We start from the raw sequence: 26668 nt of genomic DNA, 5'->3' as shown, positions 1-26668 counted from the left end.
CTTCCGGCTGAGCCAGCCTGTGCCCCGGCATGGCTGTTGGGAGGATGGGAGCGAAGCTAAGGTGAACTGAGGCCTGGCGGGGATTGGGGCTGTTTAGTTTGGTTGAATAGTGACGTGCAGGGAGCAGGGCCCTGGGGGTGTAGCCAGGGTATGGGCCGGGTAGGGGTGGGGTGGGAGAGTCCTGCAGAGCCAGAATGGAGCTGAGCTGTAGGATCTGGGGGCAGGGGCCTCAGCTGTGGCCGGGCTGTGGTGTGCAGGCGGTGGACTTATAACTGTTTCCAGTATTTGGCTATCTTAAAATAATGCTAGAACATTTGGGAGGCTGATGCGGGCAGATCACCTGAGATCAGGAGTTCAAGACCACTCTGGTCATTATGGTGAAACCCCGTCTCTACTAAAAATGCAAAAATTAGCCGGGTGTGGTGGCGCACGCCTGTAATCCCAGCTACTTAGGAGGTGGCTGTTGCAGTGAGCCAAGATGGCGTCGCTGCACTCCAGCCTGGGTGACAGAGTGAGACTCCGTCTCAAAAATCATCATCATCATAATAATAGAACAAACCCCTTCTTGAGCATTTTTCTGTTTGCCTTTTCTGCATTATTTTCTGTGGTTACATTTCTAAGTATGGAAGTATTAAATGAAATGTGAGATGGTAGAAAGACCCTTCGGGGGTTATTTGAAGGATGGACTGGAAGGGGAAAGCCTGGAGGCTGGGAGGCTGGGGGGGGGGGCCTGGGGAGGAGTCTGGAGAGAGGCAGGTGAGAGAAGGCAAACCTGAGCCTGTTGGGGCTGTAGGGACAGAGAGGAGGGGCCAGAGAGAGGAGGGGTGCAGGCTGATGACTGTGAGAGGTGAGGGAGACGGACATCCCCAGGATTCTGACTCAGTGATTAGGGGGATATGGGCTCATCCTGAGACAGGGACCTGAGTGGGAGGAGGTGGGGACACTGTGTCCTCTCACCCCTCAGTACTGCCCTGAAGGCCTTAAAGGCCAAAGCAAGTGACAAGGCAGCAGCAGGCACCTGGTGCAGGTTGCCCTGGGAGCACTGCCTGCTGACCACTAACTTCCCACACACTCCCCAGCTGGAAGAGGAGCGCACTCGCCTGGCAGAGCAATTGCGAGCAGAGGCAGAACTGTGTGCAGAGGCCGAGGAGACGCGGGGAAGGCTGGCAGCCCGCAAGCAGGAGCTGGAGCTGGTGGTGTCAGAGCTGGAGGCTCGCGTGGGCGAGGAGGAGGAGTGCAGTCGTCAGCTGCAAACCGAGAAGAAGAGGCTGCAGCAGCACATACAGGTCTGGCCCCCTGCATGCCCACCAGGCCACCCTCCAGACCCCTCTGTCTACACCATCCACCTTTGCTTCTGCAAACCATGTGTCTTTGGGCCACGAATTTGTAGAAAACTCAGTTCTAAGTGAATTTGCAAAAAGTATACATTTTTGATTCAGATCACGGGAGACCCTAGAGTGTGTGAGCTTCATGTATGGGTGGATCCAGATGTCCAAGCGATATATTCAGCTTCAGGCATGGCTGGATCCAGGTGCCCAAGTGCTGTCCTCAGCTTCAGGCATGGCTGGATCCAGGCATTCAGGCAATGTCCTCAGTACTCCCCCTGTCTCCATCTCCTGGCTTCATTCACGGGCAGACTGCCCTCATGGTTCCTCTTCAAAATCTAGTGTGTATTTTACACTACAGCACATCTCAATTCAGATGCTAAATTCTCATTGGAAATACTTGATCTGTATTTCAATTTCATAATTTCTGCAGTTTATAAAAACTAGATTCACATGACCAAGTTGTTCCAAACATGCTTAAAAAGCTTTTCAGTGATTGGGTGTCTCGTTTTAAATTTAAAATAAGTAAAATTAAATAAGACAGAAAATTCAGTTCATCAGTTCACATCAGCCACATTTCAAGGGCTCAGTAGTGTTTTTTTGTTTTTTTGTTTTTTGTTTTTTGGAGACAGAGTCTTGCTCTGTCGCCCAGGCTGGAGTGCAGTGGTGCCATTTCAGCTCACCACAACCTCCATCTCCCACGCTCAAGCAATTCTCCTGCCTCAACCTCTGCAGTAGTATCTGGGATTACAGGCGTGTACCACCACACCCAGCTAATTTTTTTGTTTTTAGTAGAGACAGTGTTTGAGTATGTTGGCTAGGCTGGTCTCGAACTCCTGACCTCAGGTGATCTGCCCGCCTCAGCCTTCCAAAGTGCTAGGATTACAGGCGTGAGCCACCGTGCCCGGCCCAGTAGTGTTTTAATCAACTTCTCTTGACCGAGGGAGGGACCGAGGGTGGGACCCTTCGCTAGGTTTATGGGGATGGCTGAGCACACAGCACTGGACACCAGACAGGTGAGATTGATTGACAGCAGTTTCTGGAATATTGAATATTCACAGCCTGACAGGCCAACACCACACCACAGACAGCCACATGGGTGTTGCCCTCAAGAGCAGAATGAACAAGCGGGGCTGTGGGAAACAGTCTTCATTGCAACAACAGGTGGAGGTGACTCCTGGGTGCTGTGGGAAAATGTGATTGGTTTGTTTCAGTAATTCCATGGGCTGGCAGGGAGCTGGAATGTGCTTCTCAGGGGTAAGCAGGCAATGTGCCTGGTCCCCAGGATAAGGAGGGCCTCCAGATAAGGCTGGGGGACCTTATCTGGGGAGCAGAGGGAGTAGGAGGACTTTTGTTTAGGCCATTTGAGGCCCCTCCTACTTTTACCAGATGTCAAGGCCGCACATAAAATTGAGTCTTGGCTGGGTACAGTGGCTCAATCTGTAATCCCAGCACTTTGGGAGGATATCTTAAGCCCAGGAGTTCAAGATCAGCCTAGGCAATGTGGTGAAAACCCTTTCTCTACAAAAACAAAAACACAAAAATTAGCCAGGCATGGTGTCACACACCTGTAGTGTCGTCACAGCTACCCAGGAGGCCTGAGGTGGGAGGAGCACCTGAGCCCAGGAGGTCAAGGTTGCAGTGAGCTGTGATGGCACCACTGCACTCCAACCTGGGTGACAGAGTGAGACCTTGTCTCAAACAATAAAATAGGCTGGGCGCGGTGGCTCGCTCCTGTAATTCCAGCACTTTGGGCGGCTGAGGTGGGTGGATCACCTGAAGTCAGGAGTTGAAGACCAGTCTGGCCAACATGGTGAAACCCCATCTCTACTAAAAATACAAAAAATTAGCCAGATGTGGTAGCAGATGCCTGTAATCCCAGCTACTCGGGAACCTGAGGCAGGAGAGTCGCTTGAACGCTGGGAGGTGGAGCTTGCAGTGAGCCAAGATCGCACCACTGCACTCCAGCCTGGGTGACAGACCAAGACTCCATCTCAAAAAATAATAAATAATACATAATTTTTAAAAATAAAATAAACATAGTAAATAAATTATAGCAATGGGTACTGCCAGCATGACAGTCATCAGGCACATTGGAAATCAAGACTCAACTTTGTTTTTTGAATTTATTTTATTTTATTCTGTTTAAATTTTTTTTTTTTTTTTTTGGAGATGGAGTAGAGACAGGGTTTCACCGTGTTAGCCAGGATGGTCTCGATCTCCTGACCTCATGATCCGCCCACCTTGGCCTCCCAAAGTGCTGGGATTACAGGCGTGAGCCACCGCGCCCAACCTATTTACTATGTTTGTTGTCTATAATCTGTATCCCTAACCCCCACACGAGAAAGTGTGTTCATATTTTTTTCAGAGGCGAGATCTCGCTCTGTTACCCAGACTTCAGTGCAGTGGTGCGGTCATCTCTCACTGCAGAATGCCAGGAACTTTTCCCATCCTCTGTGCCTAGAACTGTGCCTGGCATACACTAGGCACTCAATAAATGCTTGTTGAGCTAATGAATGAAATGGGAAAGCCAATAAAGGTTTTATCCTTCCCAGCCTCACCCAGGGTATGCACCTCTCTGAGCCACCCCAGGGATCCACAGACTGTCCCCGTCCCCATCCTTCCCATCACGCTGCATCTATTGGCCCGTGTATCCTCACTCCTCCTGCCTCCCCTCCCCAGGAGCTAGAGGCCCACCTTGAGGCCGAGGAGGGGGCACGGCAGAAGCTGCAGCTGGAGAAGGTGACGACTGAGGCAAAAATGAAGAAATTTGAGGAGGACCTGCTGCTCCTGGAAGACCAGAACTCCAAGCTGAGCAAGGTTGGGGGCCTGAGGGCAGCTGGGAAAGCGGGGAGCGGGTGCGTTGGTGCGTTAATGAATGGTGAACTTCAAACCATGGGGGTTACCACACTGCGCTTCTCAGGTGTGCACTGGTGGGGGTGGCATGGGCCTATAGACCCCAGGGAATGGGAAGAAGAGGGAGGTGTCGGGGGAGGAAGGTCAGAGAAGGGTGAAGAGGAGTAGAACCATAGATGAGAACAACACCAGAAGCTGCAGATCAGGTAGGGGCTGCTCCTGGCCTGGCTCCTGACTGCCCCCCACCCCACCCCACCCCTCAGGAGCGGAAGCTGCTAGAAGATCGCCTGTCTGAGTTCTCATCACAGGCAGCTGAGGAAGAGGAGAAGGTCAAGAGCCTCAATAAGCTACGGCTCAAGTATGAGGCCACAATCGCAGACATGGAGGGTGAGCTCCCGCCCAGCTAGTGGGGAGCTGTAGGGGTCTGTGTGTGCTCTGATGGGGGACTTCAGGCAAGCTCCATGTGCTACAGGGCCTCAGTGGCTGTGTCTGCTAAATGGGATAGGAAGGAGGGCTCAGGGCAGATCGAGTGTCCTCCCAGCTCTTGAGTTCTTCATGCATCTCTAAATCCCACTCCCTTTCTCTCCGTGGTGTCTTGGGTTATCCTACTTTCTTCCCATCTGACTGCTGCACTGTCTGTCTCTTTCAGACACGTTTTTGTCTCCCTGTCCCCTCCTGTTGACTTAGAATCAGAAACAGAAAGGAAGGGGCACAGGGAGGAGGCAGGACTGTGGACACAGGGCAGAGAGAGTCAGAGGGAGGAGGCATGGGCTGTCAGTGGGGATGAGGAGGAGAGGACAGTGCGTAGGTGTCTGGCCGAGGGTCCAGGACAACATTGTGGGGAGAGTCCCTGAGATAGATGGGGAAGGTGGGGGGAGGAGAAGGTGTTAAGGGAGGTGCTGAGCGTAACCTTGTATGTGGCTGGGGGCCTGTGGTCTCTGTGGGAGCGCCTGAGTGTGCAGGCCTGGAGTCCTCATGCGTGGCCCCCAACCCTGCCTCCAGACCGTCTACGGAAGGAGGAGAAGGGTCGCCAGGAGCTGGAGAAGCTGAAGCGGAGGCTGGACGGGGAGAGCTCGGAGCTGCAGGAGCAGATGGTGGAGCAGCAACAGCGGGCAGAGGAGCTGCGGGCCCAGCTGGGCCGCAAGGAAGAGGAGCTGCAGGCTGCCCTGGCCAGGTGCGGGGGGGCCGGGCTTGGTGGGGCAAGCATGGGGTGCCTAAGTCAGAAGCTCCTGGGTACAAACCCCGGTGGAGCCACTCACCAGCCACAGACAAGCCACATCCCCTCCGCACCTCAGTGTCCCCTTCTGTCAAATGAAGATAGCAAGAGTTCCAGGCCCACTAGGTTAAGCGAAAAGTGGAACAAGACTCTATGTGTCTGGTAACTTGCATAACAGTGCACTAACGGAACAAGAAAATGCTATTTCTAGGCCAGGTACGGTGGCTCACACCTGTAATCCCAGCACTTTGGAAGGCCAAGGCAGGTGGATCACTTGAGGTCGGGAGTTTGAGACCAGCCTGGCCAACATGGCGAAACCCCGTCTCTACTAAAAATACAAAAATTAGCTGGGTGTGGTGGTGCACGCCTGTAATCCCAGCTACTCAGGAAGCTTAAGCACGAGAATTGCTTGAACCCGGGAGGCAGAGGTTGCAGTGAGCCGAGATCACACCACTACGCTGTAGCCTGGCAACAGAGCAAAACTACATCTCAAAGAAAAAAGCTATTTCTTCCTCTTCCCCTTCTTGGCCTCCCCACACCAAACAGCCCAGAATCAGCTGAGATTTGACAAGTGGCCTATGTTAGGAATCATAATAATTATATTTACACTCATTCACAATAATTGAGCTCTTACTGTATGTCAGATGTGATGCTTAGTATTTCAGATGCTTTTTATGCGCTGTGCGTCATGCAGTCTAAGACCCCCTTGATTACAAGTACAGCTCAATTTCAGAGATGTTAAAATGTGAAAAACTGTGCATCTTAGAGTTGGTGGAACATGGTGTGTGTGTGTGTGTGGTTAAGAACATATATATATTTATATATATATATAAATTTTTTTTTTAAGATGGAGTCTTGATCTGCTGCCCAGACTGGAGTGCAGTGGTGTGATCTTGGTCACTGCCACCTCTGCCACCCAGGTTCAAGTGATTCTCATGCCTCAGCCTCCCAAGTAACTGGGATTACAGGCCCCCGCCAACATGCCCAGCAAGTTTTGTATTTTTAGTGGAGACGGGGTTTCACCACGTTGCCCAGGCTGGTCTCAAACTCCCAACCCCAGGTGATCCACTTATCTTGGCCTCCCCAAGTGCTGGGATTATAGGCGTGAGGCACTGCACCTGGCTGTAAACACACATCTTTGAGTCTGACTTCTGGGTTGGAATCCTGGCTTCTCCCCTTTCTAGTCATGTGACCTCACCCAAGTCACATCACCTCTCTAGCCTCAGTTTTTTCATCTATAAAATGGGGTAATTATAGACGCTACTCCTAGGGTTAGTGTGAGGGTTAAAGAAGAAAGTACTCCTCAGACGCTTGGCATATCCTGAGCCCTCAATAAATGCCAGATGTTTCTGTTACTACTTTTATTACTCTTGCTAATTTTTTTTTTTTTTTTTACTGAGGTGAAATTCACATAAAAGTAACCATTTTTAAAATGTACGATTCAGTAGATTTTGCCCATTCACAATGCTGTGTAACCATCACCACTATCTAGTTCTAGAACAGTTTCCCTTTTATTGAGATGGAGTCTTGCCCTGTCGCCCAGCCTGGAGTGCAGTGGCGTGATCTTGGCTCACTACATCCTCTGCCTCCTGGGTTCAAGCAATTCTCCTGCTTCAGCCCCCCAAGTAGCTGGGACTACAGGTGCCCACCACCACACCCAGCTAATTTTTGTATTTTTAGCAAGGACTGGGTTTCACTATGTTGGCCAGGCTGGTCTCGAACTCCTGACCTCAGGTGATCCACCTGTCTCAGCCTCCCAAAGTGCTGGGATTACAGGCATGAGCCACTGTGCCGGCCTCCAGAATATTTTTATCACCAAAAGGAAACCCTGTATGTATTAAGCAATCAGGGCCAGGCACAATGACTCACACCATAATCTAGCATTCTGAGAGGAGGAGGCAGGAGGGTCGCCTGAGCCCAGGAATTCAAGACCAGCCTGGGCAATATGAGACCCTGTCTCCACCAAAAACTTTAAAAAATTAGCCAAGCATGGTGGCGTGTGCCTGTAGTCCCAGCCACTTAGAGGGCTGAGGTGGGAGGATCATTTGAACCTGGGAAGTCGAGGCTGCAGGGAGCCACTGCACTCTGGTCTAGGTGACAGAACGAGATCCTCTCTCAAAAAAAAAAAAAAAGCAGTCACTCCCCATCCCTCCTTCTCCCCAGACTGGCAGCCTCTGATCCACTTTCTGTCTAAATAGAATTTGCCTATTCTAGATATTTCATACAACATGTGGCCTTTCTGTGCTTTATTTTTATCATCATCCTCCCAGCAACCCTGGTAAAGGGGAGTGTTCATTGTCACGTCCTCCCACAAACCAGGACCCTGCCCTTCTTAAGTCACTTGCCAGAGCAGGGGGCCGGGAGAGGATACTGAGCCAGGCCTGTGTGGCTCCCTAACTCCCAGGTCCCAGTTGGTGCAGCCCCCGGATCCAGCTTCTCTTTGCAATGACACTGCATGAAGGGACAGGAAGCCACATCCCTGTGAGAGTCACAAGGAGGGACTCTGGGGCAACCCAGCCACTCACGGACCGGGTAACCTCGGCAAGTGCTTTCTCCGTCCTGGGCCTCAGTTTCCTCATTTGGCAGGAACATTAAATGAGGTGATACAAGTAAAGCACTGGCATGAGGCAGAAACTTACTAAGTGTCTCCTACGATTACTGTTGCTGTCATTCCCACTTTACAGCTAAGAAAACTGAGGTTCGAAATGAGTCAGGCTGGGCAAAGTGGCTCACTCCTACAATCCCAGCACTTTGTAAGGCCGAGGTGGGAGGATGGAACCACCTCCTGGCTTGAGGCCAGGAGTTCGAGACCAGCCCTGGGCAGCATAGTGAGACCCCGTCTCTTTGGGGAAAAAAAAAAATTAGCCAGGCGTGATAGACCACAATTGTGGTCTCAGCTACATGGGATGCTGTGGTAGGAGGATCACTTGAGCCCAGGAATTTGAGGCTGCAGTAAGCCATGACTGCACCACTGCACTCCCACCTGGGTAACAGAGCAAGACCCTGTCTCAAAAAAATTAAATTAGTACTGGAGTCAATTACCCAACGGCAGAGGTAGGATTCGAACCTGGGATTGGCCACCCCCAAAGCCCATATCCAGCCTCTCTGTCCCCAGAAATCATTGCCTCACCCTTGCCTGCCCCTGTACCAACTCCGTGGTTCTTGTCACCTCCAGGGCAGAAGACGAGGGTGGGGCCCGGGCCCAGCTGCTGAAATCCCTGCGGGAGGCTCAAGCAGCCCTGGCCGAGGCCCAGGAGGACCTGGAGGCCGAGCGCGTGGCCAGGACCAAGGCGGAGAAGCAGCGCCGGGACCTGGGCGAGGAGCTAGAGGCACTGCGGAGTGAGCTGGAGGACACGCTGGACTCCACCAACGCACAGCAGGAGCTCCGGTGAGGCCCGGTGGCAGCCGCTGTCACAGCCTGTGCACGTGCAGGGCTGGGGGAAGGACTTAGGTGCAAAGTCTCTGTCCTTACATTGGCTTACGGTTCAGTTGTTCTTGAACCATCAGCTCTAGGCCCAGCCTGGTCAAGCTGGGGACAGAGATGGGTCAGACCCAGGTGTTACCCTTGGGAATTTCCAGTTTCAGGGGAGGCAGATTCAGGCAAAGACAATCTCAACCCAGAACAAGGGGTGCTTTAGTGGAGTGACACAGGGCATTGTGGGTGCTGACTGAATACCCCTAAACCAAGTCTATGGGAGATCCAGGAAGACTTTCCTGAGGAAGGGCGTTTTGGATAAGGGTTTTGAAAGGTGAATAGGAGTTCACCCTTAAAGCCACACTCCTTCCACAGTGTCACCACCCAGATCTCCTGGGGAGCATAACATGAGGCTCTTATGTTTTTAGGAAACATGGAAAGGAGAGACAACCAGCTCCCCCAAAGCCCCTGCCTTCCTCTGCTCTGAAATTCTCTTCCCCTCTCCCTTCCCCCAATAAAGGTCCAAGAGGGAGCAGGAGGTGACGGAGCTGAAGAAGACTCTGGAGGAGGAGACTCGCATCCACGAGGCGGCAGTGCAGGAGCTGAGGCAGCGCCACGGCCAGGCCCTGGGGGAGCTGGCGGAGCAGCTGGAGCAGGCCCGGAGGGTGGGTTGGGGCAGGGGGACAGGGCGGAGGGGCCACGGGGAGGGCAGGGCAGGACGCGGGTTTGGAGGAGGTACCACTGGCTGGTTCTAGGCCATCTCATCTCCCTGAGCTCCTTTCCTCACGCATTCACGTGCATCTTTTGTTCAGCAAGCATGAATAGGGTGTGGACTATATTCCAGGAGCATTGCTGAGAAACCAGCCGTGAACCCAACAACCAGCACTGCCTTCCCTTGTGGAGCTTTCCTTTTAGTGAGAGAGGCAGAGAGTAAACGATATAAACACCTTCAGTTTATATCGGGGTGATAAGTGCTATGGGGCCGTAATGAACAGAAAAAGGGGATCAGAATTCTAAGGCGGGTGAGTTTTTAAGTAGAGAGGCTGCAGAGGTATTCTGTGAGAAGGTGACATCAGGGTAAAAAACTGAGGGAGTGGCCGGGCACGGTGGCTCATGCCTGTAACTTTGGGAGGCTGAGGCAGGCAGATCACTTGAGGCTAGGAGTTCAAGACCAGCCTGGGCAACATGGTAAAACCCCATCTCTACTAAAAATACAAAAATTAGCTGGACGTGGTGGTGCACACTCCTGTAGTCCCAGCTACTCGAGAGGCTGAGGCAGGAGAATCACTTGAACCCAAGAAGCAGAGGTTACAGTGAGCCGAGATTGCACCATTACACTCCAGCCCGGGTGACAGATCAAGATTCCATCTCAAAAAACAAACAAACAAACAAAAAAATGGGCCAGGCGTGGTGGCTCACGGCTGTAATCCCAGCAGTTTGGGAGGCTGAGGCCTTTGAGTGGATCACCTGAGGTCAGGAGTTTGAGACCAGTCTGGCCAATGTGGCGAAACCCCATCTCTACTAAAAACACAAAAAATTAGCTGGGTGTGGTGGTGGGCACCTGTGATCCCAGCTACTTGGGAGGCTGAGACAGGAGAATTGCTTGAACCCGGGAGGCAGAGGTTGCAGTGAGCAAAGATCACGCCATTGTACTCCAACTTGGGCAGCAAGAGTGAAGCACTGTCTCAAAAAAAAAAAAAGAGGGAGGGAGGGGTGAACTATTTGTGCATTGGGAGAAGTGTGTTCCAGGCAGAGGGAACAGCCAGTGCGAAGGCCCTGAGAGGGGAGTGTGCCTGGCCTGGTCCAGGAAAGGCCTCACAGATCTTTGCTCATCTTCTTCCCGTACCAGGGCAAAGGTGCATGGGAGAAGACGCGGCTGGCCCTGGAGGCCGAGGTGTCCGAGCTGCGGGTGGAACTGAGCAGCCTGCAGACTGCACGCCAGGAGGGTGAGCAGCGGAGGCGCCGCCTGGAGTCACAGCTGCAGGAGGTGCAGGGCCGGGCTGGTGATGGGGAGAGGGCACGAGCGGAGGCTGCTGAGAAGCTGCAGCGAGCCCAGGTAAGTGGGGTGTACACCTAGGAGCAGAATTGTTGGGTCATGTGGGAACCCTATGTTTAAGCATCTGAGGACCTGCCAGACTTTTCCATGGCAGCTGCACCTATCACATTCCCCTCAGTGTGGGAGGGATTTGAGGCACATGGGGTCGCTGAGCGGAAGCCACGATTAGAGGGCTTCATTCCCCTGTCCCTTCCCTGCAGGCTGAACTGGAGAATGTGTCTGGGGCACTGAACGAGGCTGAGTCCAAGGCCATCCGTCTTAGCAAGGAGCTGAGCAGCACAGAAGCCCAGCTGCACGACGCCCAGGTGACCCTGCCTGCCCTTCGGCTCCACCGTCACCCTCCCCTCCTTTCCTCCCGACCACACCTGACATTGCCATCTCCTCCATTTACAGGAGCTCCTGCAGGAGGAGACCAGGGCAAAATTGGCCTTGGGGTCCCGGGTGCGAGCCATGGAGGCTGAGGCAGCCGGGCTACGTGAGCAGCTGGAAGAGGAGGCAGCTGCCAGGGAGCGGGCAGGCCGTGAACTGCAGACCACCCAGGCCCAGGTGAGCAGCCCTACGTAAGACCTTCAGGGAGGCACAGCCCGCCTCACTGCTTCTCCTGGGTTCCCCAGCTCAGGGACGGCCACGCTGCCCACCTTCTCATAGGCCAGACCCGTGGGTGCCTTTCTCATCTCTGACTCCCCTTTACCCCCCACAGCCTGTGCCCAGCCCTGGCTCTCCTGCCCCCTGACTCAGCCTCATCCCTTGTCCCAGCTCCAGCTCAGCTCCAGCCCCAGCACCGTCCTCTCCCACCTAGATCCTCCTCTTGGCCTCTGGGCCTCCGACCTCTCCCCTAACAGCTCATCCCCTACACAGCCCCAGAAGCTTCTTTCTTCACCTGGAGTTGACCCTGTCCCTCCCCTGCTCACAGCTCTCCCATGCCTCCCCAGTACCCCTAGACAAAGTCCATGCCTCTTAGTTGGGCATTTGAGGCCCTGCAATCTCTGGTCCTTCCTCTGTCTTTAGCTATATTCATCTCTGTCACTACTTTCCTATTTTATTTGAAAAAACCCTTTTATTTTTCCAGACTTAGCATGAGGCTCCCCTGTGGGAAGTTTCCTGACCCCTCCTTCTCTTTCTCCTCTGTCCCAACTCCAGTCACCTTGGGCTGGGACTTTCTCTGCCCATGAGTCTCCCCACCAGACTGAGAGCCCTTGCAAACTAGAATCCCATTAGAGTTAGATCCAGGTCTGTAGCACAGCCCAATATAGAGCCTCATGTATGGTAGGCTTGGAGAAATGCTTATTGAATGAATGAGTGATGGTGCTTACCTGCAGATATCCTTCAACTGGCAAACTCCTATGCATACTTCAAGACCCAACTCAAATTGTCCTCCTTCAGGAAGTTTCTCCTGAATGTTCTAAACAGATTCTGAGCCCTTCCTGTGGACTTCCATAGCTCCCATACTACTACCTTAACCCCTATCACCGTGGCTGTGATGCTGTGTCTCCCCCAGCAGACGAGGGGCTCCCCAGGAAAGACTCCAGGTCTGATTCATCTCTGCATCTTGGAGGGAGTCCTTTTAATTCCCTGGAAGAACTAGGGCTCATAGTACTCACAACTTCATACCATTCAGAGGCAGAAGCGCCCAGCAGAGCGACCCTTTTCCCTCTTCAGGCCTCAGTCTCTTCATCCTGGAAATGGAGCACCACCAGCTCACACCTTGGTCACTCACGGCTGTGACCACCAACCACCCTCTCTCTCCTCCCCTCAGCTCTCCGAGTGGCGGCGGCGCCAGGAGGAGGAGGCAGGGGCACTAGAGGCAGGGGAGGAGGCACGGCGCCGGGCAGCCCGTGAGGCCGAGGCCCTGACCCAGCGCCTGGCAGAAAAGACAGAGACCGTGGATCGGCTGGAGCGGGGCCGCCGCCGGCTGCAGCAGGAGCTGGACGACGCCACCATGGACCTGGAGCAGCAGCGGCAGCTTGTGAGCGCCCTGGAGAAGAAGCAGCGCAAGTTCGACCAGGTAGGGCACCTCAGTTCCCCGAGCTGGCGAATCAGCAAGTCCATCTAGGCTTCCCATGGTCATGGTGAGGAACCAGTAATCCGTCACGGCTCAACTAGGCAGTTGTAGTGGACCAGGAAGCAAGACCCTTCTTTGCTCTGGGCCTCTGTAAAATAGGACATCCCTCTGTCCTGATTCATGCCTCTTGTCACAGCATAGTTCATCGTAGCACCCACATTTACTTTCAAAGTTGCCCTGGTTTTTGGATGACAAAATACACGAATACCTTCAGTACCCCAGAAGTTGCTTATGAGAATTAAATCAAATAACTCATCTCACTTCTGCTGATTCACTGGGTACCTCAGGCAAGTTGCTTTTTCCATCTCAGCTTCAGTTCACCCGTCTAGAAAATGGCAATAACACCAAGCATCTGGCAGCCTGAGGATGAAATAAAAATCACAGAACCTCAGAGAGCTCAGATCAGGCAATCCTGAGGTTCAGATCCCAACTCGGCCTCTTGATGGCTGTGTGGCTTGGGCAAATTGCTCAACCTCTCTGTGCTTTATTTTATTCATTTAGAAAATGCAGTGTGAGGCCGGGCACGGTGGCTCATGCCTGTAATCCCAGCACTTTGGGAGGCCAAGGCGGGCGGATTACCTGAGCTCAGGAGTTCACAACCAGCCTGGGCAATACGGTGAAACCCCGTCTCTACTAAAATACAAAAAGTTAGCTGGGCGCGATGGTGTACGCCTGTAGTCCCAGCTACTCAGGAGGCTGAGGCACGAGAATTGCTTGAATCCGGGAGGTGGAGGTTGCGGTAAGCCGAGATTGCTCCACTGCACTCCAGCCTGGGTGACAGAGCGAGACTCCGTCTCAAAAAAATAAAAATAAAAAATTTAAAAATTTAAAAAATTTGTCATTTCCCTGTAGGTGGTGCAATATGTTTTTCTGGCTGACTTACGATTTCTCTCTTTATGCTTGGTTTTTAGCAGTTTGACTATGATATGCCCAGCTGTGGGTTTTTTGTATTTATCCTGCTTTAGATTCACTGTGCTTCCTGTAGCTGTGGGTTGATGTTTTTGATCAAATGTGGAAAATTTTAGCCATTATTTCTTCAAATATTTTTATCTCTCACTCTCTCTCCTTCCCCTTCTTCTCGGATTCCAAATACATATGGTTTGGTTATAATACTCTTCTACAGGTCATTGAGGCCTTATTAATTTTTTGGATCTTCTAGAATTTTATATAAATTATTTTCACATAAATCTCTTTTGGGATGGGCTTATTTTACTAAAAAAAAAATTTTTTTTTTTTATTTTGAGACAAAGTCTTGCTGTGTCACCAAGGCTCGAGTGCAGTGGCACGATCTCAGCTCACTGCAACCTCCACCTCCCGGGTTCAAGCGATTCTCGTGCCTCAGCCTTCCAAGTGCTGGGATTACGGGTGTGTACCACCATGCCTGGCTAATTTTTGTGTTTTTAGTAGAGACGAGGTTTCACCATGTTGGCAAGGCTGGTCTCGAACTCCTGACTTCAAGTGATCCACCCACCTCGGCCTCCCAAAGTGCTGGGATTACAGGAGTGAGCTACCGCACCTGGCCTCAGAGCAATTATTTTGAGATCCATCCATATTTTTGCATATCAGTAATGTATTCCGTTTTTTGCTGCTCAGTATTATTCCTGTGGTATAGATCAGCCACATTTTGATATTCATTAACCTTTCGATGAACATTTGAGTTTTTTCCAGTTTGGAACTATTACAGATAAAGCCTTAGTCTTTCTCAAAGGTGGTTTTAATTAACATTTCCCTAATGACCAATGATGTTGAGCATCTTTTCATATGCTTATTTGCCATCCATATATCTTATTTGCTGAAGCGTCTGTTCAGATCTTTTGCCTATTTGTTAATTAGGTTGTTTGTTTTCCTATTATTGAATTTTGAAAATTCTTTTTTTTTTTTGAGACGGAGTCTCGTTCTGTTGCCCAGGCTGGAGTGCAGTGGCCGGATCTCAGCTCACTGCAAGCTCCGCCTCCTGGGTTTACGCCATTCTCCTGCCTCAGCCTCCGGAGTAGCTGGGACTACAGGCGCCCGCCACCTCGCCCGGCTAGTTTTTTGTATTTTTTAGTAGAGACGGGGTTTCACCGTGTTAGCCAGGATGGTCTCGATCTCCTGACCTCGTGATCCGCCCGTCTCGGCCTCCCAAAGTGCTGGGATTACAGGCTTGAGCCACTGCGCCGGCCGAATTTTGAAAATTCTTTACGGGCCGGGCATGGTGGGCTCGTGCCTGTAATCCCAGCACTTTGGGAGGCCAAGGCGGATGGATCACCTGAGGTCGGGAGTTTGAGACCAGCCTGACCAACATGGAGAAACCCCATCTCTACTAAAAATACAAAATTAGCCAGGCATGGTGGCGCATGCCTGTAGTCCCAGCTACTTGGGAGGCTGAGGCAGGAGAATCGCTTGAACCTGGGAGGCAGAGGTTGTGGTGAGCCGAGATCACGCCATTGCACTCCAGCCTGTTCAACAAAAGTGGAACTCCATCTCAAAAGAAAAGAAAAGAAAAGAAAGTTCTTTATATATTCTGAATGCAAGTTCTTTATCAGATATATGCTCTGCAAATATTTTTGTCCAGTCTGTGGCTTGTCTTTCCATTCTGTTAGTCTTTCAAATAACAGAAGTTTTTAATTTTGTCCAATTTATCAATTTGTTATTTTATGGATTGTGCTTTTGGCATTGTACATAAGAATTTTTTGCCTAACTCAAGGTCACAAAGGTTTTATCCTGTTTTTTTATTTTTATTTTTATTTTTTTTGAGACAGAGTCTTGCACTGTTGCCCAGGCTGGAGTGCAGTGGCACAATCTCGGCTCACTACAACCTCTGCCTGCCTGGGTCAAGCAATTCCTCCTATCTCAGCCTCCCAAGTAGCTGGGATTACAGGCACATGCTACCACACCCTGCTAATTTTTTTTTTTTTTGTATTTTTAGGAGAGGCAGGGTTTCACTATGTTGGCCAGGCTGGTCTCAAACTCCTAACCTTGTGATCCATCTGCCTCAGCCTCCCAAAGTGCTGGGATTACAGGCATGAGCCACCGCACCTGGCCTATCCTGTTTTTTTTTCTGGCAGTCTTCCAGTTAAAAGTTTACATTTAGGTCTGTGATCCATTCTGAGTTAATTTTTATATATGATGCTATCATGCTCCATGTTAATTTTTGTGAATATAGATGTCCAAGTATTCCAACACCGTTTGTTTGTTCTCCACTGACTTGTTTTTGCATATCTATTGCAAGTCATTTTTCTTCTTCTTCTTTTTTTTTTGAAGCAGAGTTTCGCTCTTGTTGCCCAGGCTGGAGTGCAGTGGTGTGATCTTGGCTCACTGCAACCTCTGCTTCCCAGGTTCAAGCAATTCTCCCACCTCAGCCTCTCAAGTAGCTGGAATTACAGGTGTGTGCCACCACACCTGGCTAATTTTTGTATTTTTAGTAGAGACGGGGTTTCACCATGTTGGCCAGCTGGTCTCGAACTCTTGACCTCAGGTGATCTGCCCGCCTCAGCCTCCCAAAATGCTGGGATTACAAGCATGAGCCACTGCACCAGCCTTTTCTTCTTATTTGAAGTTGTTTTGCCGCTTCTAGTTCTTTTGCATTTCCATATGTATTTTAGAATCAGTTTGTCAATTTCTACCCCAAAACAAAAAGCCTTCCGATTTGGAACTGTGTTGAATCTATACATCAGTTTGGGAAGAATTGACATCGTAACAAGGTTGAGTTTTCTCACTGAGGAAGATGGTATATATGTCCATTGAAATCCCTTAGAAATGTTTTTTAGTTTTCAGTGTACATCTTTGACATCTTTTGCCAGATGTATTTCTAAGTATTTCATGGTTTTATGGCTATTTTGAGTGATGTTACTTTCATTTCCATATTTTATTGCTAGTATGTAGAAACGCAATAGATTTTTGTATATTGATCTTGTATCCCACAGTCTTGGCTAAACTCACTTATTAGTGCTAACAGAGTTTTTATATATTTCGTTGGATTTTCTGCATAGATGATCATGTTTTCTGTGAACAAAGGCAGTTTTACTTCTTTCTTTACTTTTTCTTTACCCTTCTAGGACTCAAATGCATGTATGTATGACTGCTTGGTACTTTTTTCAGGTTATTAAAGTTCCATTAATTTTTGTTACAATCTTCTTTCTTTCTTTCTTTGCTCTGTTTGGATAATTTCTATTGACCTGTTTTCAAGTTTACTGATTCTTCTGATGTGTCCAGTCAGCTACTAATTTCATCCAATGACTTTTTTATTTCAGCTATTTCATTTTTCTATTCTGGCATTTCTATGTGGTTCTGTTTTACAGTTTCAAATCCCTCCTGAAATAACTCTGCCTCTTCACCCATTATATCTGCCTCATTCTGAAACTCATCATGAAGTCCTTGTGTGCACATTCTAATATGTAGGTCATCTGTGGGTCTATTTGTATGGACTGATTTTTCTCTTCACTATGAGTCCTGTTCTCTTTTCTTCTTTGCATGTTTTATAAGTTTGTTTGCTAATTACTGTGTCTTAAAAAAACAGTAAAAGTTGAAGTTCATTTTCTACTGCCACTCTTAACAGGAAGGAATATCCTTTCTTTTGTTGAGCATAGAGAGTTAGGGACTGATCAGTTTGATCCATTCAAGAGTTGAGCTGGTTTGGGACACGGTTGCAACTTTAATCCCTCTACCTCCCTCTTGTGTCTCTGCCTTTGTCTGTCTTTTCTCTTTCTTTCTCTGTTCCTGGCTGCTCCCTCTTCCCGTTCCCTTGTACACTCCTTTCAGCTAATCTATTTCCCCCCACCCCATCTCCCTCAAACTGGAAGCTTCTGGCAGAGGAGAAGGCAGCTGTACTTCGGGCAGTGGAGGAACGTGAGCGGGCCGAGGCAGAGGGCCGGGAGCGTGAGGCTCGGGCCCTGTCACTGACACGGGCACTGGAGGAGGAGCAGGAGGCACGTGAGGAGCTGGAGCGGCAGAACCGGGCCCTGCGGGCTGAGCTGGAGGCACTGCTAAGCAGCAAGGATGACGTCGGCAAGAGCGTGAGCAGGGCCCCCCCTCCCTGGGACACACTGGTTGAGGGGAAGACACGTACAGGCATGAATGCTTTCACACACAGGACATGAAAACAACCAGCCATCAAAGTCATATATTCATGCACAAAGAGAACAAGAGGGCCAGGCACGGTGGCTCACTCGTATAATCCCAGCACTCCAGCACTTTGAGAGGCCAAGGCGGGTGGATCACCTGAGGTCAGTAGTTTGAGACCAGCCTGGCAAACATGGTGAAACCCCATCTCTACTAAAAATACAAAAATTAGCCAGGCATGGTGGTGCATGCCTGTAATCCCAGCTACTTGGGAGGCTGAAGCAGGAGAATCACTTGAATTCAGGAGGCAGAGGTTGCAGTGAGCCAAGAGCTTTCCACTGCACTCCAGTCTGGGTGACAGAGTGAGACTCTGTCTCAAAAAAAAAAAAAAAAAGAACAAGAGGAGGACTGTTCACCAAACATTTGCGTTCGTATACACGCACACACATACACACACACAGTGTGAAGAGATCTTCCACCAAATATGTGTGCTCATGCACACGCACAGAAAGTAAGGAGAGCCATTCACCAGAGGTAGGTCTTTGTGTAGACATTCACGGAACGTGGGGAGAATCTTTCATCCAGCACATGTGTTCACACACAGAACACGAGAGCTGCTCACAAAGCATACATGCTCACATTTGTGTACATGGGATATGAGGAGAATCTTCTATTACTTGTTTTTGTTTGTTTTTTCTTTTGTTTTATTTTATTTTTGAGATAGGGTCTTGCTCTGTTGCCCAGGCTGGAGGGCAGTGGTGCAATCATGGCACATTAAAACCTCAGTCTCACCGGGCGCGGTGACTCAAGCCTGTAATCCCAGCACTTTGGGAGGCCGAGACGGGCGGATCACGAGGTCAGGAGATCGTAGACCATCCTGGCTAACACGGTGAAACCCCGTCTCTACTAAAAAATACAAAAAGCCAGCCAGGCGAGGTGGCGGCGCCTGTAGTCCCAGCTACTCGGGAGGCTGAGGCAGGAGAATGGCATAAACCTGGGAGGCGGAGCTTGCAGTGAGCTGAGATCCGACCACTGCACTCCAGCCCAGGCGACAGAGTGAGACTCCGTCTCAAAAAAAAAAAAAAAAAAAAACCTCAGTCTCCTAGGCTCAAGCAGTCCTCCTGCCTCAGCCTCCCAAGTAGCAGGAACTATAGGTGCATTCCACCATACGTGGCTTTTTAAAAATTTTTTGTGGAGATGGCGTCTTGCTTTGTTGCCCAGGCTGGTCCTGAACTCCTAGGCTCAAACAATCCTCCCACTTCAGCCTCCCAAAGCATTGGGATTACAGGCATGAGCCATTGTACATTGCTGAGAATTTTCCATTAAATACACATATTCGTGTGCATATGTACACATACAGCATGAGAATACTACTCACCACACATATGTGTGAATGCTCAGAGAACATGAAGACAATTTACTACAACACAAGCCTGAGAACCACTCCCCATACATGACTATGTGCATGTATACATACACAACACACACACATGCACACACAGTGTGAGGACTCCCACTTTGCCTGCCGCCAACCCCACTGAGCACACCAGACTCTCCCACCAAGCTTCTGTCTTCCCTGAACTCATATATCCCTCCAGGGCCTGTAGGATGGTGCCCCAAGGCTGCTCCCAGGCTCTCCTCACCCAGCCAGTGTCCCAGCCTTCTGAGTGGTCAAAATGACCCGCCACAACCTCCACTCCATCCTTCCTTCATTCATCCTCTAAATACATTTATGGATCACACCCAGGGACACAGGCCACCCTCACTAATGATGGGAGGCACTGGCAGAATTTGTTGAGCTCCTGAACAGACGCCATCTCGACATCTTTTTTTCTTTATTTTCCCACCAATGCGCTTCTAGGAGTCCAATGGATGAGGGCTTTATCTAGACATTGATCTGATTTTGCTTTTAGCCAGGCCCGGAGAGAATCCTCTCTCCCTGACACAGACCTGGCCTGCGGCCCTAGGGATAATGGAGCTAAAACCTGGCTCATACTTGAGCCGTTAAGGTCTGTCCCTTGGGAAAAATGTCATTATTTGTAGTGACTCCAAAGGCCTCTGTGGGAAACAGGATGTTGACGGGAGAAAGTTTGATCCCTTCAAGTAAACAAAATAAATTGGCAACTACCAAATAGGAAGGGAGGCTAGAGGGCCATTCCAAGGACTGAAAGTAGAAACTGTCAGTGACCAGAATTGTAATGAGTATCATGTGGGCAGTGGTGATCCACAGACATAGGCCCTTCTCTGTGGAACTCACCGTCCAGTGCAGGAGGCGGGTGTTGCACAAAAAGCCACCTAAGCAAATATCAAATGACCACTGTGACTAGGGCTAGGTACGAGAGGGACCCCAGTGCCAGGAGCATGGGTAGCAGAGAGGCCCTGATGGGTCAAGAGAGGCTTCCCTGAGGAGGTGATGGTTAAGTAAGGAGAGGAGTGAAGGGGGAGTCTCTGAAAATTCATAAGCCCAGCTCTATTTTCATAGTGTTTGGGGTTTTAATTCATACCTCCCTGAAAGATCGGGGACCCTCCCAAACAGAAAACCCAACACAAGTAGATAGTGGGTTGGTGACACCCTGGGGAGTCTGGCAGACACCGGCACTGATGACCCTGGAGCTACCTGCCTTCGACCCATTCACACAGGATTCCCGAAGATGAATTCCCAGTGAGTGAGCTCACAATGCAAAATTACAAAACTCAGAGGGAATAATCCACCATGAGTGAGAGTCAGCTGACCTAACAGATGCTTGTATTAGACTTTGAAGCGCTTCAGCTAATAGAATTATGAGGCATCAGTTATTTGTGAAATACATTTTGGGATGATGCTGAATGAGACACCTAGGAAGGAGTCGTTCAGTAGATTTTGAATGGATGAATGAACAAACTAGGATGGGCACACTGACTTGCCACCTCCCCGTCCTCCATCAAAGCTTCCCCTACTCTACCTAGGCACCTAACCTCCTCTGCCTCAGTGACCCAAGTGCCCAGCAACCACTCTCCCTCCCCACCAGGTGCATGAGCTGGAACGAGCCTGCCGGGTGGCAGATCAGGCAGCCAATGATCTGCGAGCACAGGTGACAGAACTGGAGGATGAGCTGACGGCAGCCGAGGATGCCAAGCTGCGTCTGGAGGTGACTATGCAGGCTCTCAAGACTCAGCACGAGCGTGACCTGCAGGGCCGTGATGAGGCTGGTGAAGAGAGGCGGAGACAGCTGGCCAAGCAGGTATTGTCACATGGAAGGTCACAGGGTGCCGGTCCAGCTGGAGTATGCCATGGTGTGTACAGGCAGCAAGAAGGACAGCAAGGGGTCTCCCCGACCCACCCACCACTCTGTCTCCCCCACCCTTCCACTGCTCGGTGTCTCCCCACCTGCCTGCCACTCAGTGTCTCCCCACCCGCCTGCCACTCAGTATTTCTACCATTCTCTCCTGCCAGCCAAACCATCTTCCTCCCACAAAACCATCTTCCTATTCCCCAACCTGTTAACCTGCCATGACCCATTAACCCACACACATATCCTGTTAACCTGTTGCTGTACCCAATCATACATCCTTCATCCACCAAACCAACCGTTCATCCATCCATCTGCCACCCCATCTATTCAACCACCCCAACCACCCACATACAGCCTCTCCCCCAACCAGCGCTAATCCCAGCCAATGCCATGTCCAGCTACTGCTCCATCCACCCAGTTACCCCCTTCCAACCCATCTCCTCTCCCCAACCCAACCCCTCCCCTATTTACCCAACCCCAGCCCCTCAGCACCCCCTGCTGACTCCACTTACTCACTCACTCACTGACCTGCTCATCTGCCCTCCCCTCCATCCATATCCTTCCCCAATCCAGTCAGTCATCGCTCCCTCGCTTCCTTGTTTATTCCATTGCTCTCTCCCTCCCTGCACCGTTCATTCATTACTCATTCAGTCCAGGAACTTCCCATGTCTTCCCTCTACTAGGTGGTGAGGGGCAGGGGCAGCTCTGGGTGTCAGAAAGACCCCTCTGGAGCCATGTGGGCAACAGACTTGGGGAAGAGGGTTCAGAAGCTGGGGAGGCAGGGAAGAGAGGTGAACAGGTGACCTAAGGCCAGGGGTCTCCGCGGGGTTTTGTCTCCAGCAGCCCCTTTGACTTAGACATGGCTGCGTGTCCAAGACTTGGCCCTGGAGGCACTGGGAAACCATGGGAGGGCTATGAGTAGGGTCAACTCTGGAGACGTGTTGGAATGGGCCGGAGGGGAGAGATGAGAGGCTAGAAAGGAGGCTTAGGTGAGATGGGGGACTGAGCTGGGGCAGTGGAGATAGAGAGGGGACCAAGTAGGGAGAGTCAGGGGGTGAAAGGAACGGGGCTTGCAGCCTGGGCAGGAGCTCCAGGGTAGACATCCATGTCCCTAGCACGCAGAGGGAGGCTGGGTTTCCTGTCCCTGACCCAGTCCCTCCTGACTTCCTCTCCAGCTGAGAGATGCAGAGGTGGAGCGGGATGAGGAGCGGAAGCAGCGCACTCTGGCCGTGGCTGCCCGCAAGAAGCTGGAGGGGGAGCTGGAGGAGCTGAAGGCTCAAATGGCCTCCGCCGGGCAGGGCAAGGAGGAGGCGGTGAAGCAGCTTCGCAAGATGCAGGTAAGGGCGGGGCGTGAGCTGTGCCAGGGAGGGGAGGCTTTGGTGTCTTCAAGCCTCGACCATCACTCCAGGGTCTGAGGCCAGCTCGGACCCCTCCCTCTCAACCCACAGGCAGCATCCACATGGGTCAGTGCCTTTATCCATGCCCCAGAGGCTGGCTTCCTTCTTCTTATGTTTCACATTTCTTTCATTTAAAATGCTGCACTTTTAAGTCAAATGTCCTCATTTTTTGTTTGTTTCTTTGTTTGTTCAGTGTTTTTTTTTTTTTTTTTTTTTGACAGTCTCATTCTGTCGCCCAAGCTGGAGTGCAGTGATGTGATCTCAGCTCACAGCAGCCTCCCCCTCCCGGGTTCAAGCAATTCTCCTGTCTCAGCCTCCCGAGTAGCTGGGATTACAGGCGTGCGCCACCACACCCAGCTAATTTTTGTATTTTTAGTAGAGACGGGGTTTTGTCATGTTGGCCAGGCTGGTCTCGATCTCTTGGCCTCAAGTGATCCACCCGCCTCCGTGGTTTTGTTTTTGAAGTGAAAATACCCTATGGTTTTTTGGCCAGACACGGTGGCTCACACCTGTAATACCAGCACTTTGAGAGGCCAAAGTGGGCAGATAACCTGAGGTCAGGAGTTCAATACCAGCCTGGCCAATATGGTGAAACCCCGTTTCTACTAAAAATACAAAAATTAGCCAGGCATGGTGGCACGCACCTGTCGTCCCAGCTACTCAGGAGGCTGAGGCAGGAGAATTGCTTGAATCCGGGAGGCAGAGGTTGCAGTGAGCTGAGATCCCACCACTGCACTCCAGCCTGGGCGACACAGCAAGACTGTCTCAAAAAAATAAAAATAGAAATAAAATAAATCAATCAACAGCAGGCAAACTGAGGCTCAGAGAGGGGCAGTGGCTGGCTCATGGTCACCCAGCAAGGATATGGCCAAGTTGTAATTCAAACCCACGTCTAACTTGAAGCCAGCCTCCATCAGGCTTCCAGCTGCCTTCTATGCTCAGCCAGATCAACCTCCTCCCTTGAGGACCAGAATGGAGAGGCTGGCCCAAGGTCACACAGCAAGTGGCTTTATACACAGGAGCCCAGGTCTGCAGGGTTCGGAGAACTCCCTGCTTGTTCATGGGAGCTGAGGAGCCCCCATCGACCTGGCAAGGGGGTGGAGGAGTTCCCTGTGCTGTGTGACCAGGCTGAGCCCGTCTACCTATTCCGTTCCACCCAGGCCCAGATGAAGGAGCTATGGCGGGAGGTGGAGGAGACACGCAGCTCCCGGGAGGAGATCTTCTCCCAGAATCGGGAAAGTGAAAAGCGCCTCAAGGGCCTGGAGGCTGAGGTGCTGCGGCTGCAGGAGGTGAGGTTGGGGTGGGCTGGGCCCTGGGACAGGAAGCTGGGAGGTGGGCAGGGGGAACTTCAGGGCCCCTGGGGTGTGATGCTGAGGAGGTGGGCAGGGCTAACCCCAGGGTCCCTGGGTGTGAGCCTGGGGAGGTGGGCGGGGCTAACCACAGGGTCCCTGGGTGTGAAGCTGGAGGGGTGGGCGGGGCTAACCACAGGGTCCCTGGGTGTGACGCTGGGGAGGTAGGTGGGCTAACCACAGGGTCCCTGGGCATGAGCCTGGGGAGATGGGTGGGGCTAACCAGGGTCCCTGGGTGTGAAGCTGGGGAGGTGGGCGGGGCTAACCACAGGGACCCTGGGGTATGAGGCTGAGGAGGAAACGGGGCTAACCACAGGGTCCATGGGTGTGAGGCTTGGGAGGTGGATAGGGCTTACCATGTGGCCTCCAATGGCAGGCTAAGAGCAGGAATTTTGTCCTAGGGCACTAGGGAGCCATGGAAAGATCCAGAACAGAGGATGGGCAGGGTCAGCCCTGTAGCAGTTGAAATGGAGTGGGGAGATTGGAGGCACAGAGGCTGTGGGAGGGGGAGTGGGAATGGGGAGAGAGAGAGAGAACCCTCAGCCAGGGCCAAGCGGGTGCAGAGGACAGAGGAAGCAGTCAGAAGGCAGGAGGGAGGAGGCTCTGGTGAGGGGGGCCGGAGGAGGGCAGGAGAGCACTGGGGGTCTGGCTCAGTGACTGGGGGACCCTGGAGGAGAGGCAGGTTTGAGAGGAGGACCTGTGTGCAGTAAAAGGTGGAGAGGGTGAGGGGCCTGGGGGTTGGGCTGCAAGAGGTGAGCACAGGTCAGGGGCTCAGGAGACAGATTTAGGAGACATCTGTGGATGTCATTCCAGGGTTACCCAGGGACAGCATGAGAAAGGAGCCAAGAGACTTGAGGTGCGAGGGACAGAGAAGGGGTGAGACCCGTGCCCAGATTGCTTCTCCTCACCCCCACTGGCCGCCCCTCTCTCTGTCATCACAGGAACTGGCCGCCTCAGACCGTGCTCGGCGGCAGGCCCAGCAGGACCGGGATGAGATGGCAGACGAGGTGGCCAATGGCAACCTTGGCAAGTAAGTGCCCCGAGGGTGTGGAGGCTGAGGTGCTGCCTGCATCTGCAGGAGGTGAAGCTGGGATAGGCTGGAGCTGGCTGAGCTGTGGCACAGGAAGCTGGGAGGTGGGCGGGGTTAACCTAGGGATCCCTGGGGTGTGAGGCTGGGGAGGAGGGTGGGGCCAACCACAGGGTCCTGTAGTGTGACAGGCAAGGTACCCTCTGACTGTCCTGTCCTGTCATCCCCACACCTTCCTGTCTCCCTAGGGCAGCCATTCTGGAGGAGAAGCGTCAGCTGGAGGGGCGCCTGGGGCAGTTGGAGGAAGAGCTGGAGGAGGAGCAGAGCAACTCCGAGCTGCTCAATGACCGCTACCGCAAGCTGCTCCTGCAGGTGAGTGCAATTGACCACCCCCACCAGCCTCAGTCCCCATTGACCTGGGACTGTAACCTTCAGTCCTCTTATTCAACAAATATAGAAAGGGGATATTTGAGTTGGGTTTTGAAGGTTGAATAGGAGTTCTTAAAAGGGTGGAAAGGCATGATTCACTTGTATTTCTGAGGGGTTTCTGAGGGGCTGGATCCAAAGATGAATTACATGGGGTTTTTGTCCTATGAAGTTCTCTGGAGGAAACAGACATGGGACTATGCTGTCACATAATAGGCCAGCAGGTGTGATCATGGAAGTCTCCTGAGCCCAGTAGAGAGAGAGATAAAGGACTTTCTGCAGGAGTCATAAGAAAACATTTGGAAAAAGAGACATTTGGCTGGGAGTTTTAAAGCCTAAGTTGGAGTTCAGCAGAGGGAGAAAAGCATGTTTTCATTTGTGTATCTATTTATAAATATTTTTGGCCGGGCACGGTGGCTCACGCCTGTAATCCCAGCACTTTGGGAGGCCGAGGCGGGCAGATCACAAGGTCAGGAGATCGAGACCACGGTGAAACCTCGTCTCTACAGTAAAAAATACAAAAAATTAGCCGGGCGTGGTGGCGGGCGCCTGTAGTCCCAGGTACTCAGGAGGCTGAGGCAGGAGAATGGAGTGAACCCAGGAGGCAGAGCTTGCAGTGAGCCAAGATCGCACCACTGCACTCTAGCCTGGGGGACAGAGCAAGACTCCGTCTCAAAAAAATAAAATAAAATAAATAAATAAATAAATAAATAAATAAATATTTTCTGAGGATTCTGGTGGCCCAGATCCTATTCTGGGTTATGCTGGGGACCTGGAGATGGATAATAGTAAGTCTCTGCCCTCAAACATATCTTCGGAGGAAACAGACCATCCCAATACAGAGATACAAGTGAAAATGGAGGAAACACGGGCACTGTGGGAACCTAGAAGGGACTACGGACCTAGCCTGGAGGATAGAGGCCATCAGAGAAGGCTTCCTGGTGGAGGTGATGCTTTGAGAGATCTTAAAGGAAGTGTAGGAGTTTGCCAGGAAGACAACAGAGCGATGAGATTTCGAAGGACAAACCAATGTCTGCATTCTTCATTAATTTTTTTTCTTTTACTTTTTCTTTTCTTTTTTTTTTTTTTTTTTGAGATGGAGTCTCGCTCTGTTGCCCAGGCTAGAGTGCAGTGGTGCAGTCTTGGCTCACTGCAACCTCTGCCTCCCAGGTTCAAGCGATTCTCCTGATTCTCTAATTTTCTCTACAAAAAATGTAAAAATTAGCC

The 26668-nt window shown here is 51.3% G+C and overlaps 1 protein-coding gene across 1 annotated transcript in view; it reads left to right on the top strand.

Moving 5' to 3' along the window:
* The window catches only part of MYH14 (myosin heavy chain 14), a 103078-nt gene that overhangs the window by 64568 nt on the left and 11842 nt on the right, over positions 1-26668 (top strand). Inside the window, exons 24-39 of the mRNA XM_026448385.1 lie at positions 1080-1286; positions 4008-4145; positions 4445-4568; positions 5184-5355; positions 8573-8785; positions 9333-9477; positions 10662-10868; positions 11069-11173; positions 11262-11414; positions 12625-12873; positions 17712-17924; positions 20979-21191; positions 22418-22579; positions 23800-23928; positions 24930-25018; positions 25264-25387. Of these exons, the coding sequence (XP_026304170.1) occupies positions 1080-1286; positions 4008-4145; positions 4445-4568; positions 5184-5355; positions 8573-8785; positions 9333-9477; positions 10662-10868; positions 11069-11173; positions 11262-11414; positions 12625-12873; positions 17712-17924; positions 20979-21191; positions 22418-22579; positions 23800-23928; positions 24930-25018; positions 25264-25387 (2643 nt within the window). The remainder of the gene's footprint in view (positions 1-1079; positions 1287-4007; positions 4146-4444; positions 4569-5183; positions 5356-8572; positions 8786-9332; positions 9478-10661; positions 10869-11068; positions 11174-11261; positions 11415-12624; positions 12874-17711; positions 17925-20978; positions 21192-22417; positions 22580-23799; positions 23929-24929; positions 25019-25263; positions 25388-26668) is intronic.

This window comes from Piliocolobus tephrosceles, chromosome 21 (assembly GCF_002776525.5).
Source record: "Piliocolobus tephrosceles isolate RC106 chromosome 21, ASM277652v3, whole genome shotgun sequence".
NCBI lineage: Eukaryota > Metazoa > Chordata > Mammalia > Primates > Cercopithecidae > Piliocolobus > Piliocolobus tephrosceles.
This window is presented reverse-complemented; position numbering and strand designations above follow the sequence as displayed.